The 15,920-nt window shown below is 41.4% G+C and overlaps 1 protein-coding gene across 1 annotated transcript in view; it reads right to left on the bottom strand.

Moving 5' to 3' along the window:
• tmtc3 (transmembrane O-mannosyltransferase targeting cadherins 3) overlaps positions 1–15,920 on the bottom strand; it is a 128,825-nt gene that overhangs the window by 75,012 nt on the left and 37,893 nt on the right. The window contains exons 5-6 of the mRNA XM_064929340.1: positions 13,375–13,490; positions 12,214–12,386 (exon numbers count right to left, since the gene is read on the bottom strand). Of these exons, the coding sequence (XP_064785412.1) occupies positions 12,214–12,386; positions 13,375–13,490 (289 nt within the window). The remainder of the gene's footprint in view (positions 1–12,213; positions 12,387–13,374; positions 13,491–15,920) is intronic.

Below are 15,920 nucleotides of genomic sequence, written 5' to 3'. Positions count from 1 at the left end.
GATAAATATGAAAACAGAATATTTACAATATTTACGTAAGTATTCAGACACTACGCTATGAGAATCGAAATTAAGCTCAGGTGCATCCTGTTTCCATTGATTAACCTTGATGTTTCTACAACTTGATTTGAGTCCACTTGTGGTAAATTCACTTGATTGGACATGATTTGGAAAGGCACACAACTGTCTATATAATGTCCCACAGTTGACAGTGCATGTCAGAGCAAAAACCAAGCCATGAAGTCGAAGGAATTGTCCGTAGTACTTGAGACAGGATTGTGTCGAGGCACAGATCTGGGGAAGGGTACCAAAACATTTCTGCAGCATTAAAATGTACCTAATAACACAGTGGCCTCCATCATTCTTAAATGGAAGAAGTTTCAAACATTCCTAGAGCTGGGCACCCAGCCAAACTGAGCAATCGGGGGAGAAAGGCATTGGTAAGGGAAGTGAACAAGAACCCGATGGTCACTCTGACCAGTTCCTCTGTGGAGATGGGAGAACCTTTCATAAGGACAACCATATCTGCAGCACTCCACCAATCAGGACTCTATGGTAGAGTAGCCAGACGGAAGACACTCCCCAGTAAAAGGCACATGTCAGCCCGCTTGGAGTTTGCCTAAATGCACCTAAAAGACTCTGACCATGAGAAACTAGATTCTCTGGTCTGATGAAACCAAGATTGAACTCTTTGGCCTGAGTGCCAAGTGTCACGTCTGGGTGAAACCTGGCACCATCCCTACGGTGAAGCATGGTGGTGGCAGCATGCTGTGGGGATGTTTTTCAGCGACAGGGACGATGAGACTAGTCAGGATCGAGGGAAAGATGTACAGAGATCCTTGATGAAAACCTGCTCCAGAGCACTCAGGACCTCAGATTGGGGAGAAGGTTCACCTTACAACAGCACAACGCCCCTAAGCACACAGCCAAGACAACGCAGGAGTGGCTGAATGTCCTTGAGTGGCCCAGCCAGAGCAAACCACTTGAAACCGATCGAACATCTCTAGAGAGTAGAGGTCACCCGATTATGATTTTTCAACGCCGATACCGATTATTGGAGGACCAAAAAAGCCGATACCGATTAAATCGGCCAATTTTAATTTATTTATTTGTAATAATGACAATTACAACAATACTGAATGAACACTTATTTTAACTTAATATAATACATCAATAAAATCAATTTAGCCTCAAATAAATAATGAAACATGTTCAATTTGGTTTAAATAATGCAAAAACAAAGTGTTGGAGAAGAAAGTAAAAGTGCAATTTGTGCTATGCAAGAAAGCTTACGTTTCAGTTCCTTGCTCAGAACATGAGAACATATGAAAGCTGGTGGTTCCTTTTAACATGAGTCTTCAATATTCCCAGGTAAGAAGTTCTAGGTTGTAGTTACTATAGGAATTATAGGACTATTTCCATCTATACCATTCGTATTTCATTAACCTTTGACTATTGGATGTTCTTATAGGCACTTTAGAATTGCCAGTGTAACAGTATAGCTTCCATCCCTCTCCTCGCTCCTCCCTGGGCTCGAACCAGCAACACAACGACAACAGCCACCATCGAAGCAGCGTTACCCATGCAGAGCAAGGGGAACAACTACTAGAAGGCTCAGGGCAAGTGATGTTTGAAACGTTATTAGCGCGCGCTAACTAGTTAGCCATTTCACTTCAGTTATACCAGCCTCATCTCGGGAGTTGATAAGTTTGAAGTCAAACAGCGCAGTGCTTGACGCACAACGAAGAGCTGCTGGCAAAACTCACGAAAGTGCTGCTTGAATGAATGTTTACGTGCCTGCTTCTGCCTACCATTGCTCAGTCAGATACTTAGATGCTTTTATGCTTGTATGCTCAGTCAGATTATATGCAACGCAGGACATGCTAGATAATATCTAGTAATATCAACCATGTGTAGTTAACTAGTGATTATGATTGATTGATTTTTATAAGATAAGTTTAATGCTAGCTAGCAACTTACCTTGGCTTACTGCATTCGCGTAACACTCCTTGTGGAGTGCAACGAGAGGCAGGTCGTTATAGCGTTGGACAAGTTAACTGTAAGGTTGCAAGATTGGTTCCCCCGAGCTGACAAGGTGAAAATCTGTCGTTCTGCGCCTGAGCAAGGCAGCTACCCCACCGTTCCTAGGTCGTCATTGAAAATAAGAATGTGTTCTTAACTGACTTGCCTAGTTAAATGAAGGTATAAAAAAAAAAATGGCAAAAAAATAAGCAGATTTCCGATTGTTATGAAAACTTGAAATCGTCCCCAATTAATCAGCCATACCGATTAAATCGGTCGACCTCTACTGGAGAGACCTGAAAATAGCTGTGCAGTGATGTTCCCCATCCAACATTACAGAGCATGAGAGGATCTGCATTGAAGAATGAAACTCCCCAAATACAGGTGCCAAGCTTGTAGCATCATACCCAAGAAGATTCGAGTCTCTAATCACTGCCAAATGTGCTTCAACAAAGTACTGAGTGAAGGGTCTGAATACTTATGTAAATGTACCATCTCAGTTTTATTTTATACACCTGTAAAAAAAACTGTTTTTGCTTTGTCATTATGGGCTATTGTGCATAGATTGACGAGGGGACAAAACATTTAATAATGCGGTTTGTTCCTTTTCCAATCTACAGGTATCGTCGTATCGTGAAAACCCTAGTTGAAATGAAAATAAAGTATGCCAGTTTAGTGCATCATGCTCTACATTCTATTCTGAATTGACTAAAGGACTCCCTCCAGTGGAATTAGATACATTTTCAGAGACTATATTTTCAAACAGGTGGCAAGCTGAAGCAAAATGATTATTAAAATCCCCACAAAATTCCATTTTGGTCTAGTATGGGACCAGAGGCTGACAAAACCTGCTGGGTAAACAAGGGGATGGAGACTTGTTTCAAATATTTAACCACTTTCAGGAAATTAGCACCGGTCTCCGAAATACATTGATTTTGCTTTTCTAACCAGATATAGACACCTATTCCTCAAATGTGTGAAGGACTGTTAATCAGACATATAATCAGTCAGTCAGTCTAGCCTTAGACAAAGCTAAATGTATTTCCTGTAATTTATTTGTTTACTAAGGATTAGATCTTTTACCCTTAGTTTTTTGTACGGCACATGATTATCTGTAACAGAGTTATACAGGGAAATAAAGCAATTGGGGGCCTGATCCAAGTCAGTGATAGTTGACAACCTACCAGTCACAATCCCAGTTAAGACAAATGTTTCTCATAAAAATTCCCTAAATGTCTCTGTAATAATGCATAAGCGAGATGTAGGTATCTTACCATTTCTTATGCAAGCAATGGGACAATGGTCACTGAACTCATAAGCAAATATCCCATTGGCTATAAACTTTTACAAACTTATAAGCATTTGTTGGGGTGAGTTGGTTTAATTTTCAGCCAAGTTAGATTCAGCTCAGTACAAATATCTTTCAGTTGATCGGATTTAGCATAGTTAGACAGCAGGTCAGACAATTTACTAAGAGCACATAATGAGGCTTAGGGAGGGCAATAAATTCCCACTAGCATCAGATGAACATTATTACTAAGGCTCACATTCAGGACTAGACATCCAAATTCCTTAGACTTAAGTTGCTCTGTATGTATAGTATATGGCGACGCCCCCTTCTCTGTCAGACCTAAAAACATTGTAAGAGACGCATACATTGTCAGAGACGCATAGACTTCTTTAACCAAGGTTCAGTTATAAACAGAGTATCTGCATTGGTTTGAAATCAAACTTCTGCCATTTACGTCAACCAGCCCAATGACGCAGGTGACAGATATTTCATGAGGACGTGAATTAAAACAAGAGTAAATGAGGGTTAGCTGTTGTGGGCAAGTACTGATATCCTATCATTGGCAGCAGTCATTTAGCTGTGGTGCCGTGGTATGGCAAAACCATTGTCGCCGCGCCCCAAAAACATAGAACATGGAGAAATATTTCCGTTGAGGTCGATTCTGAAGATGCTGGAACGGTCCACATTTACTTTGAAATATTCCTCTCGAGGCGCATTCCAGTTGTGAGTGCCAGAGTGAGGGAATTCCCAGAATGGAATATAAGCTGCAAAAATAGGCTAAATAAGCCAACTCAAACTCATGTCAGCAGCACACGTTTACATTTTATATGGCCAACGTATGTTCTAATATACGAAAGCCTGAATTAATTCATGGTTGTTAAAACGTGTACCTTCTTGACACATTTTTTTCCAACCTGCAATTTAATTGTTCTGAACCACAAGCTGAAGATGTTTTCATTACACCCGCTACTCTACAAATGACGAGCCCAATAGGGTAAAAATGCAGATAGACAACCCCATGCTTCAACCTATTTATTTATAGCCATTACACTGCATCAGATGGGCTACAGTTGATAATGATTATTGCTAATAGCATACCATGCATAGGCTATATGCATGGTCCAATATGTTAAAATAATTTTAACTTCTTCGATATAGGAGGCACTCTTTTAATTTTTGGATAAAAAAACGTTCCCGTTTTAAACAAGATATTTTGTCACGAAAAGATGCTTGACTATGCATATAATTGAAAGCTTTGGAAAGAAAACACTGACGTTTCCAAAACTGCAAAGATATTATCTGTGAGTGCCACAGAACTTATGCTACAGGTGAAACCAAGATGAAATTTCAAACAGGAAATGAAGGCGCTGTGTTCCAATGTCTCCTTATATGGCTGTGAATGCGCCAGGAATGAGCCTACACTTTGTCATTTCCCCAAGGTGTCTGCAGCATTGTGACGTATTTGTAGGCATATCATTGGAAGATTGACCATAAGAGACTACATTTACCAGGTGTCCGCTTGGTGTCCTCCGTCGAAATTATTGCGCAATCTCCAGCTGCGTCCACTTTTCCATTCGGTTCAGAGGAGAAACAACTGCCACGAATGATTTATCATCGAATAGATAAATGACAAACACCTTGAGGATTGATTCTAAACAACGTTTGCCATGTTTCTGTCGACATTATGGAGATAATTTGGAAAAAAGTTTGGAGTTGTAATGACTGAATTTTCTGAGTTTTTTCTTAGCCAAACGTGATGAACAAAACGGAGCGATTTCTCCTACACAAATAATCTTTTTGGAAAAACTGAACATTTGCTATCTAACTGAGAGTCTCCTCATTGAGAAGTTCTTCAAAGGTAAATGATTTTATTTGAATGCTTTTCTTGTTTTTGTGAAAATGTTGCCTGCTGAATGCTAGGCTAATGCTATGCTAGCTATCAATACCTCTTACACAATTGCTTGTGTAGCGATGGTTGAAAAGCATATTTTGAAAATCTGAGATGACAGTGTTGTTAACAAAATGCTAAGCTTGTGAGTGAATATTTCTTTCATTTCATTTGCGATTTTCATGAATAGTTAACGTTGCGTTATGCTAATGAGCTTGAGGCTATGATTACACTCCCGGTTACGTCCCGGATTACGCTCCCGGATACGTCGAGGTTAACAAACAATTTAACCAATATATTGTTTGTTAAAATAATTTTAACAAAGAATTTAACCAATATATTGTTTGCCTCATTTCTGGAAGTGGAAATTATATTTTAGATATCAGCATAATTGTATTTCCATTCATTTTAGAGTAGAATGCCGTTTTAATGTTCTACCCATGGAGTCTGACTTCAGAAACCACTACTGAGGAGCATTGTTTCAGAGACGGCAAGGGCCAGGGTGCTCTGATGAACAGCTATGGACCAGTCTGAATCCCCCTGGATGTGAGCCCCCCCGTTTCAACTCCAAACTACCTCTATTGTAGCTTTCCTCCTGGGGCTGAATGCTCAAGCCATGTATGAACTACCCTGCCTGCCATTATTGTCTATTGACCCATTTATCTTGTTTTCCAAAATTGCATGTCTTTTTTCCACGCTTAAAGCGATTTGACAGTTTTAAAAAAGTGCTATAAAAGTTAACAGTTTAACACTACAATGGCTTCAGTATATATATTTTTTAGCCTTCACCACCTCCCATTGACCCTCGTTTGGTTCCAAAGAAAATAGCCTCTCATGACTGTGAAGGGGCTGGCATTCATGATTTACATACCTCAGGACCACGAGATTTATGGAGTTATAGTCTACATGGCTATAAGGAGGAGCACCATTCAGAAGTCATCAGTAAGGGATAAACCAATGACTGTTAGCTCACACACAAAGATGGTGATTATCCAAATATGCAGCATTGTTATGTCTAGGAAATTGTTATTTTTCCGATAACACTAATTCAGCAATACAATCTGGAGACAGCCAGTAGATAAACTGCTCAAGAATTACAAAAAAAATAATCTTTAGGAATGTTATCGTCATGATGCCATTCAGTTGTTCCTGCCTGTATTGACAAGTCCTTCTGATGCAGTTGAGCCAGACACTCCCTGACCCAGTTAAGATTTAAAACCTGGAACAAAAAACAATATTTCACATTCCACTGAGGAATTATACAATGACCATGGATTTAGTTTAAATCCCTGGATATCCTAAAAAATATGTCTGCTACGTATCCACATTTTGTTTGTGCGTGTGCCTGGACTCCCGGAATCCAAATGTGTTCCATCATACCTGGCATGAGTAAGCAGGGGGTTGGATTAACCAATATATTCAATGACCACCGCACCGGCCTCCCTCGGTCACAGGGCCACAATGACTGACTACTCTCTCGTCCACCACTCACGCTGCGATTGTACAGCTGACCACTGACCCCATGCATAACGTTAACATACACTGGACAGTTGTTACCTATGTGCGGGGGTGGGGGTGCATTGCTATTAGCACAATGACATGCTCTCTGTTCCCATAGACTTCCAGTCATTGAGCTAACCACCGTCCATTTAAAAGCTTGTCTCAGCACAGCTATTTTCAGGTCTCTCTAGAGATGTTCGATCGGGTTCAAGTCCGGGCTCTGGCTGAGCCACTCAAGGACATTCAGAGACTTCCCCCGAAGCCACTCCTGCGTGATCTTCGCTTTGTGATTATTGTTGTTGTCATGTTGAAAAGTGAACCTTCGCTCCAGTCTGAGGTCCTGAGCGCTCTTGGTGCAGTCTCAAAAACCATCAAGCACTATGATAAAACTGGCTATCATGAGGGACGCCACAGGAAAGGAAGACCCAGAGTTACCTCTGGTGCAGAGGATAAGTTCATTAGAGTTACCAGCCTCAGAAATCAGCAATTAACTGCACCTCAGATTGCACCTCAGAGTTCAAGTATCAGACACATTTTAACATCAACTGTTCAGAGGAGAAGCGTGAATCAGGCCTTAATGGCTGAATTGCTGCAAAGAAACCACTACTAAAGGACACCAATAAGAAAAAGATACTTGCTTGGGCCAAGAAACATGAGCAATGGGCATTAGACTGGTGGAAATCTGTCCTTTGGTCTGATGAGTCCAAATTTGAGATTTTTGGTTACAACCGCCGTGTCTTTGTGAGACGCAGAGTAGGTGAACGGATGATCTCCGCATGTGTGGTTCCCACCATAAAGCATGGAGGAGGAGGTGTTATGCTGTGGGGGTGCTTTACTGGTGACACTGATTTATTTAGAATTCAAGACACACTTAACCAGCATGCCTACCACAGCGATACGCCATCCCATCTGGTTTGCGCTTAGTGGGACTATCATTTGTTTTTCAACAGGACAATAACCCAACACACCTCCAAGCTGTGTAAGGGCCATTTGACCAAAGAGAGTGATGAGTGCTGCATCCGATGACCTGGCCTCCACAATCACCCGACCTCAACCCAAATGAAATGGTTTGGGACCGCAGAGTGAAGGAAAAGCAGTCAAGTGCTCAGCATATGTGGAAACTCCTTTCAGACTGTTGGAAAAGCATTCCAGGTAACTACCTCATGAAGCTGGTTGAGAGAATGCAAAGCTGTCATCAAGGCAAAGGGTGGCTACCTTGACGAATCTAAAATATATATTTTTTTTATTTAACACTTGTTTGGTTACTACATGATACCATATGTGCAATTTAATAGTTTTGATATCTTCACTATTATTCTACAGACGTAGAATTTACTACGTAGATAAAAGTAAATATAAAGAAAAACCCTTGAGTAGGTGTGTCCAAACTTTTGACTGTTACAGCAAATGTATGATTTATAAAGCCAGGCACATTTAACTATTGATTATAGACCCTTTTTATTTAGAGTTTCCTATCTCCTCACTTTTCTTAGACGATAAGGCAAGGGCAGTTTTCTCATCTCCCCATACTGCTGCTGCATCCGTCGCATTGTTCTCAACACCAATATACTGGTTGTTAACTTTACACTAATTCAACAGCGCACGGATGTGTTTCAGAACTGTGGACAGCAACCACTACGCAAAGCGGGAGGAAACGCATTTGTTACACAATAGTATAATTTTGGCCTCCCGAGTGGTGCAGTGGTTTAAGGCGTCACTACAGACCCGGGTTCGATCCCAGGCTCTGTCACAGTCGGCAATTTTGAGTGTGACTCCAAATCCAGACATCCATGGGTTGATAAATTTGATTTCCATTGATAATTTGTGTGATTTTGTTGACAGCACATTCACCTATGTAAAGAAAAAAGTATTTAATAAGAATATTTCACTCATTCAGATCTAGTTTCCTTTATTTTTTGAGCAGTATATATATATATATATATATATATATATATATTTTATGCTATTGCTCAACTAAAGAAATCTTGGTCGACCAACAGCCTATGGACCAAACAATCGGCCAGTCAACTAAATGGGGTCCGCCCTATTAGCTAGCTAATAAGGTAACATACTTTACAAAATGAAGACCAAAGGTAAACTGCCCGCGAGTAGTTTTAGAATGGCCCACGACATGATTTATGAATTAATGACAAATGAATTGTAAATTAATGCAAAGAAAACAACACTTTGAAACCTTTTCAGCGTGATTAGAATGAAACACTTCCTTCCTTGCGGTGGCAAAGTTTTGGCGCATTCCATGTAGGAGGGGTTAAGAGGGAGTCTAAGATGATGCATCTCAATTGGTCTACCGGTTTTGGAGTGACAGGTCAGCCTCATCCAATGATCCAGTTTGTTTACATCCTAGCTAGATGTAGGTACCGTAATTTCTGGACTATTAAGCGCACATGAATATAAACCGCACCCACTGAAGAAAAAAGTAGTAGTATTTTGTACATAAATAAGCCGCACGTCTATAAGCCGCAGGTTCCTACCGGTACTTTGAAACAAATGAACTTTACACAGCCTTTAAACGAAACACGGCTTGTAACAAACATGTAAAAAATAGCAGTAAACAGTAGCCTACCAAGAAAGTCATTGGTCACTATCTTCCTCCTCCTGTGCACTGAAACCACTGAAGTCATCTCCTTTGGTGTCGGAGTTGAATAGCCTCAGAATTGCTTCATCCGATGTTGGATCGCTGCCCTCTTCAACACGCAGCAGTCCAGCCTTTCGAAACCCGTTGATGATAGTGGATTTTTTGACAATGCTCCATGCTGTCAGCAGCTCTATTTCCTTTTCCAACAGCCAGATCGATCGCCTTCAACTTGAAAGCTGCATCATATGCATTTCTCTGTCTTTGCCATGATGAGGGTGACAAAATGACTTCCATAATCAGAATGATGTGAAGTTTGAGCCCGCTCGATTTACGTCACATTATGTGACGGTGCTCAGTTTTTTGGCGGCATGAATCTTGTGAAAGTGGGAAAAACCCAAATATTAGCCGCGTCATTGTATAAACCGTGAGGTTCAAAGCGTGGGAAAAAAGTAGCGGCTTATAGTCCGGAAATGACGGTATGTTATATTAGACAGGATACAGTGCAATCGGATAACTTGCTAGCAACTGGTGACTGCCGGTGTGGCGGTAATTCGCCTCAGGTGGAGAAAGTGGAGTCCATCAGGAATAGCCCTCGACCCAGAACCAAGACACAGGTGAAGTCCTTCCTAGGTCTGGCAGGGTGGTACCGGAGATTCATTCCACAGTTTTCGACCATCGCTGTCCCTCTGACCAACCTCACTTCGAAGGGGGCCAGCAACCCTGTGAAGTGGACTGAGGAGTGTGAGGAAGCCTTCATGACACTGAAAAAACGACTGTGCTCATTCCCTGTTCTCCAGACCCCTGATTTTCAGAAGAGATTTCTCGTGCAGGTGGACGCTTCGGCTGTAGGAATTGGAGCTGTACTGGCCCAAGGGGAGCCAGGAGAAGAGCTTCCTGTGCTGTACCTGAGTCGGAAGCTGTTGCCCAGGGAAACCAGGTATTCTACAATCGAAAAGGAGTGCCTGGCTATAAAGTGGGCCCTAGATAGCCTCCGTTACTACCTTCTTGGGAGGGAATTTGACCTGCACACGGACCACAGAGCACTGACCTGGATCCAGACCATGAAGGACCGGAATTCTCGTGTGACCAGGTGGTATCTGGAGCTCCAGCCCTTCAGGTTCTGTGTCCGTCACAAGGCAGGAAAAGAGAACGTTACGGCGGACTACCTATCAAGGCTCCCGAACATGGTCGCTTCAGGAGAGGAGGAAGGTAATGTGACGTAGAAGTCCGTCACTGGCCGCGGGCAGCATTTGGTTCTTTAACGCACACACATATTCATCAACCCTCCCTGCGCCATTATAAGATAAGTTAACAATGTGGGTCGACACACAAATTAACTTCTGTCTTGGTGCATGCATTTCACACTTGTCAATGCTCATATTTGAGAGATACAATTATTATACTTATCAATGTTGTGGATGAGCGCATTGTTTGTTTGTTCTGTTCCTCTCTCTCCATCTCTGTAGCTTCCGGGTATGCTGGAAAAGGACCCGAGCTAAGGGAATTGGGTTGGCTTTATAGTGCCTGTTCCAAATGGCTCATAAATGCATATGGGCATATTGAAAGATATTGTCAGTAGTGATGTAATGTATTAAATGTTATGTTGGGATATTGTTTAAAACTGTGTTGCAATGTATATCCTTTAGTATGTTTAGTTCATTGAAAATGTAGGTTTCTATTGTTAATTAATTAGGGTTAATTGTTCTGAGGGGAGGGGCTAGCCCTACAAAAGGAGCCTCTCTTTCAGTCTCTAGAGAGGCAGTTTGGATTGAGCTGTGGATGGGGCAGCATTGTTTTTAAGCTGTCCCATAAGGTAGACGTTGATGGCAGTACTGTTGTTTTTTGTTCCGGAATCACTTGTAAATAAACACCTTTGCACAGAAGATCTTTTGCGGTTCCGCCATCTTTTTATTTTGATAGAGGTTAGGGGAGAGGTTATCCAGTTTAGCCTTCTGGCCTACTCTACGTGACATATGGCGGTAATACGTTCAACACATCAGCCCTAGTCAGTCCCAGTGGGCCACTGAGCCCTTTTTAGCCTACATTTAAAAGTAAACGAATAATTATACACTAGCTAGCTAGTTGGCAAAACATTGTTGCCTCAGCATTGAAAGTTAGTTAGGCATCGAACATAGCTGTACTGGCCATCATTATAAGCTGCTAGCTGGGATATATATTTAGGATGAACCGTCATTCCAAAATCGGTTGACCAATAGAATCATTACACCTCCCTCTAAACCCCACCTAAACGGAATGAACGTGCTAACACTTTGCAACTGCAAAAAAAAGGCAGAGAAAGCAAAGGGCAGGGTAACGTAACATTAATTTGCATTAATTTACAATTCATTTGTACTAGCCTTTAAAAATAAAATCCTTGCAATATTCATTTAGCAAGGAACTGTTTGGGAAGAAACAAAACATTTTCTCTGTAGTAATGGTACAACCATAACACTAATGAATCTGCACTCTCTAGAGCCTTGGAAACTACGCTACAGTGAAGCCTAATCATTACAACAATTATCTGAAATAAAAATTACAGGCGCAGTGCTCCCAAATTAAAATTTCAGGTTGCACAGCAAAATATTTAGGAGCATATGTGACCAAAGTCAACCTTAGAGCCCTGTCGATCCTATCTGGGGAACTGCAACAGCCCTTTAAACCACAAAACAAACATTTCAACATCTTGAAAATGCAGGTTCGATATTTATTTTCTCAATTGATCTTGTAAACGCAATGCGTTTCTCACTATATCTAAGCCTACACTTTTAAGGTCGAACAGCAGTCACTGATTAGGTAATAGACTATGTACTGTTCCAAATGGTGGGGCTACCATGTGCAAAAACATGGAATCTAGCAGAAACAAAAATATGCACACCATCTTTTCTGCCATGGAAACACATCAACAGCTCCACCCACCTGGTAAAAACAGGAAGCTGTGATTGGATGACCTGGACCCTGATGATGACCAGCAGCAAGGTGCTGATGATGAGGACAATGAGCTTGAGGAGCGTCTGCAGGACAGCATATGGGAAACCATCTTTACCCCTCAGCACCTGGAGGAGTGTATCCAACAGCATGGGCAGTGTGAACTGAGAGAGGTGGGGGGAGAGAACAATAGGTGGGGAGAGAACGAGAGAGAGGGAGAAGGGGATTGAGAGAGACAGTGAGAGAAACAATTAAATGACTTATCTGTTAAGGTGAATTCACCAATTTGTAAGTCGCTCTGGATAAGAGCGTCTGCTAAATGACTTAAATGTAAATGTAAAATGTACACAGGATTCACAAGGGGGTGGGAGAGGTCAGTTGTGTCGATTTTTCATTCTAGTCGACATCCAGTTGAGAAACACTGATCAGTTAACAATGTTTTCTGGATACAAGGCCAAGCCTTGTCTGAATACTAAGCTTGAAGGCAAATCAACAGAGTGAAATCAAGCATTTAAACCAAAACAGTGGCTGTTCTATGAAGTGCAAACAAATCCTCAACTAATATAACCAGATGGATCAAGATCCTTAAATATTTTGGGGAAAAAATAGACTAACGAGTTACATGATACAAACGCATCAGGGAGCCAAAGCCAAGACTCCTCTTTATATGCAAGCAGGGGCCTTATCGTTGATAAAGTGTCCGAGACGAGGGAGAGATGCCAAAACAGCTGCTCACCATCATTCCTTTTCAAGTAACCCTTTTGTAGTAAAAATGGGAGCTAGCCAGTATCATTAAAAAAAAATCATCCAATAACTCAAATCTATTACTGGGTTTAGTAAGCGAGGGCGTGACCGTGCAGGGTGAGTAATTGTTGAAGCGATGGCGAGTGTTGCACTGTGGAACGAGGTTACAGGCATGGCCTGCCTTAGCCGTTGTGCAATTTTGTCCATTCCCATTTTGTTGTCATTCTGATAAGGTTCATTGACGGTGTAAACATCCTGTTTTTGACCTAAATTACACTATGTTAATATAGTATTACGTGTTTAATTGTAAGTGAGCGTCAAGCCTTTTCTTTTCAAAAGCTCGTATCATGTTATGATTGCACCTTGTTTCACATTGTTTGAGCGCCTATTTCTCCTCTCCAAACGTACCCCTTGTGCAACAAAAACCTCGTGGACACAGCAGATGGCGATGACTGTGATGCCTTGCTCCTTGCATAAAGTGGCTGCAGCCACCAGAACAACAGTCACAGCAATGGGAGTCCACACTAGAGAGAGAGAAAGAAAGGTTGAAAAAAATAAGGAAAATAGAGAATAGGATTTTTATTTTACCTTTATTTAACCAGGCAAGTCAGTTAAGAACAAATTCTTATTTTCAATGACGGCCTGGGAACAGTGGGTTAACTGCCTGTTCAGGGGCAGAACGACAAATTTGAACCTTGTCAGCTTGGGGGTTTGAACTCACAACCTTCCGGTTACTAGCCCAATGCTCTAACCACTAGGCTATGTCACAATCTACAAAAATGAATGCATTTCGAAACCACTTGATTTATGCCCTATTCTACCTCATTGTTGACTACACCAAATTCAGCCAGAATGATGCAAAACATCAGCTTGCTTGTTATTAGCGTTGCAAAGCTACCAGTAATTTACCAAATTTAACTAAATCGTCAGTCATTTTGGTAATTAACAGAAAATATGGCTATCGTATCTTTGGTCATTTATACTTGAAAAGCCATATATATATATATATATATATATATATATATTTTTTTTTTAAATAAATTCAGCAAAGAGAAACATCCTTTTTCAGGACCCTGTCTTTCAAAAATAATTTGTAAAATCCAAATAACTTCACAGATCTTAATTGGAAAGGGTTTAAACACGGTTTCCCATTATTGTTCAATGAACCATAAACAATTAATGAACATGCACCTGTGGAACGGTTGTTAAGACACTAACAGCTTACAGACGGTCGGCAATTAAGGTCACAGTTATTAAAACTTAGGACACTAAAGAGGCCTTTCTACTGACTCAAAAACAACAAAAGAAAGATGTTCAGGGTCCCTGCTCATCTGTGTGAACGTGCCTTAGGCATGCTGCAAGGAGGCATGAGGCCTGCAGATGTGGCCAGGGCAATAAATCGCAAAGTCCGTACTGTGAGACGCCTAAGACAGCACTACAGAGACAGGACAGACTGGTGATCATCCTCGCAGTGGCAGACCATGTGTAACACCTGCACAGGATCAGGTACATCCGAACATCACACCTGCGGGACAGGTAGAGGGTGGCAACAACAACTGCCCGAGTTACACCAGGAACGCACAATTCCTCCATCAGTGCTCAGACTGTCTGCAATAGGCTGAGCGAGGCTGGACTGAGGGCTTGCAGGCCTGTTGTCTGGTGAGGACCTGCCTTACATCACCGGCAACAATGTCACCCATGAGGTCTACCTAGAGATGAATTTACTTTGGTGCAAGAAGTGAAAATCAATCCCAGAACAACAGCAAAGGACCTTGTCAAGATGCTGGAGGAAACAAGTACACAAGTAACTATATCCACAGTAAAACGAGTCCTATATCAACATAACCTGAAAGGCCACTCGGCAAGGAAGAAGCCACTGCTCCAAAACTGCCTTAAAAAGCTAGACTACAGTTTGCAACTGCACATGGGGACATAAATTGTACTTTTTGGAAAAATGTCCTCTGGTTTGATGAAACAAAATTAGAACTGTTTGGCCATAACGACCATCATTATGTTGGAGGAAAAAGGGGGAGGCTTGCAAGCCGAAGAACACCATCCCAACCGTGAAGCACGAGGGTGGCAGCATCATGTTGTGGGGGTGCTTTGCTGCAGGAGTGACTGGTGCACTTCACAAAATAGATAGCATCATGAGGAAGGAAAATGGAGATAATGAAGCAACATCTCAAGACATCAGTCAGGAAGTTAAAGCTTGGTCGTAAAATGGGTCTTCCAAATGGACAATGACCACAAGTATACTTCCAAAGTTGTGGCAAAATGGCTGAAGGAAAATAAAGTCAAGGTATTGGAGTGGCCATCACAAAGCTCTGACCTCAATCCTACAGCAAATTTGTGGGCAGAACTGAAGAAGTGTGTGCGTGCAAGGAGGCCTACGAACCTGACTCAGTTACACCAGCTCTGTCAGGAGGAATGGGCCAAAATTCACCAAACTTATTGTGGGAAGATTGTGGAAGGCTACCCGAAACATTTGACCCAAGTTAAACAATTTAAAGGCAATGCTACCAAATACTAATTGAGTGTATGTAAACTTCTTGGGAAGTTTGGAATATGAAAGAAATAAAAACATTCTTAAAATTAAGTGGTGATCCTAACTGACCTAAGACAGGTAATGTTTACTAGGATTAAATGTCAGGAATTGTGAAAAACTCTGCAAATCTTTTCCCTTCAGCAACTGGAGGAAAGTACCCATCGACTTTTCACAACTGCCACCAGTATCATGCAAAAACAGTAAAATATAAAAAAATATATATGTGTGTACAACAAAAAAAATAAGTATTAATATTCCATGCTGAAACTCATTAAACACCAAACGGTTTTCAGTAGGTTGATGGTTTATGTTTAGGATGATGTTTTACAGCTTTCATAATTATTTCATATATTTTTCATGTCCCCACAGAGGGCCAGAGATGATTACAGATACCTGTAATAATCTGATG

This window comes from Oncorhynchus masou, chromosome 22 (assembly GCF_036934945.1).
Source record: "Oncorhynchus masou masou isolate Uvic2021 chromosome 22, UVic_Omas_1.1, whole genome shotgun sequence".
Classification (NCBI taxonomy): Eukaryota; Metazoa; Chordata; class Actinopteri; order Salmoniformes; family Salmonidae; genus Oncorhynchus; species Oncorhynchus masou.
Note: the sequence above shows the minus strand (reverse complement) of the source record. Positions and strands in the feature narration are given on the sequence as shown.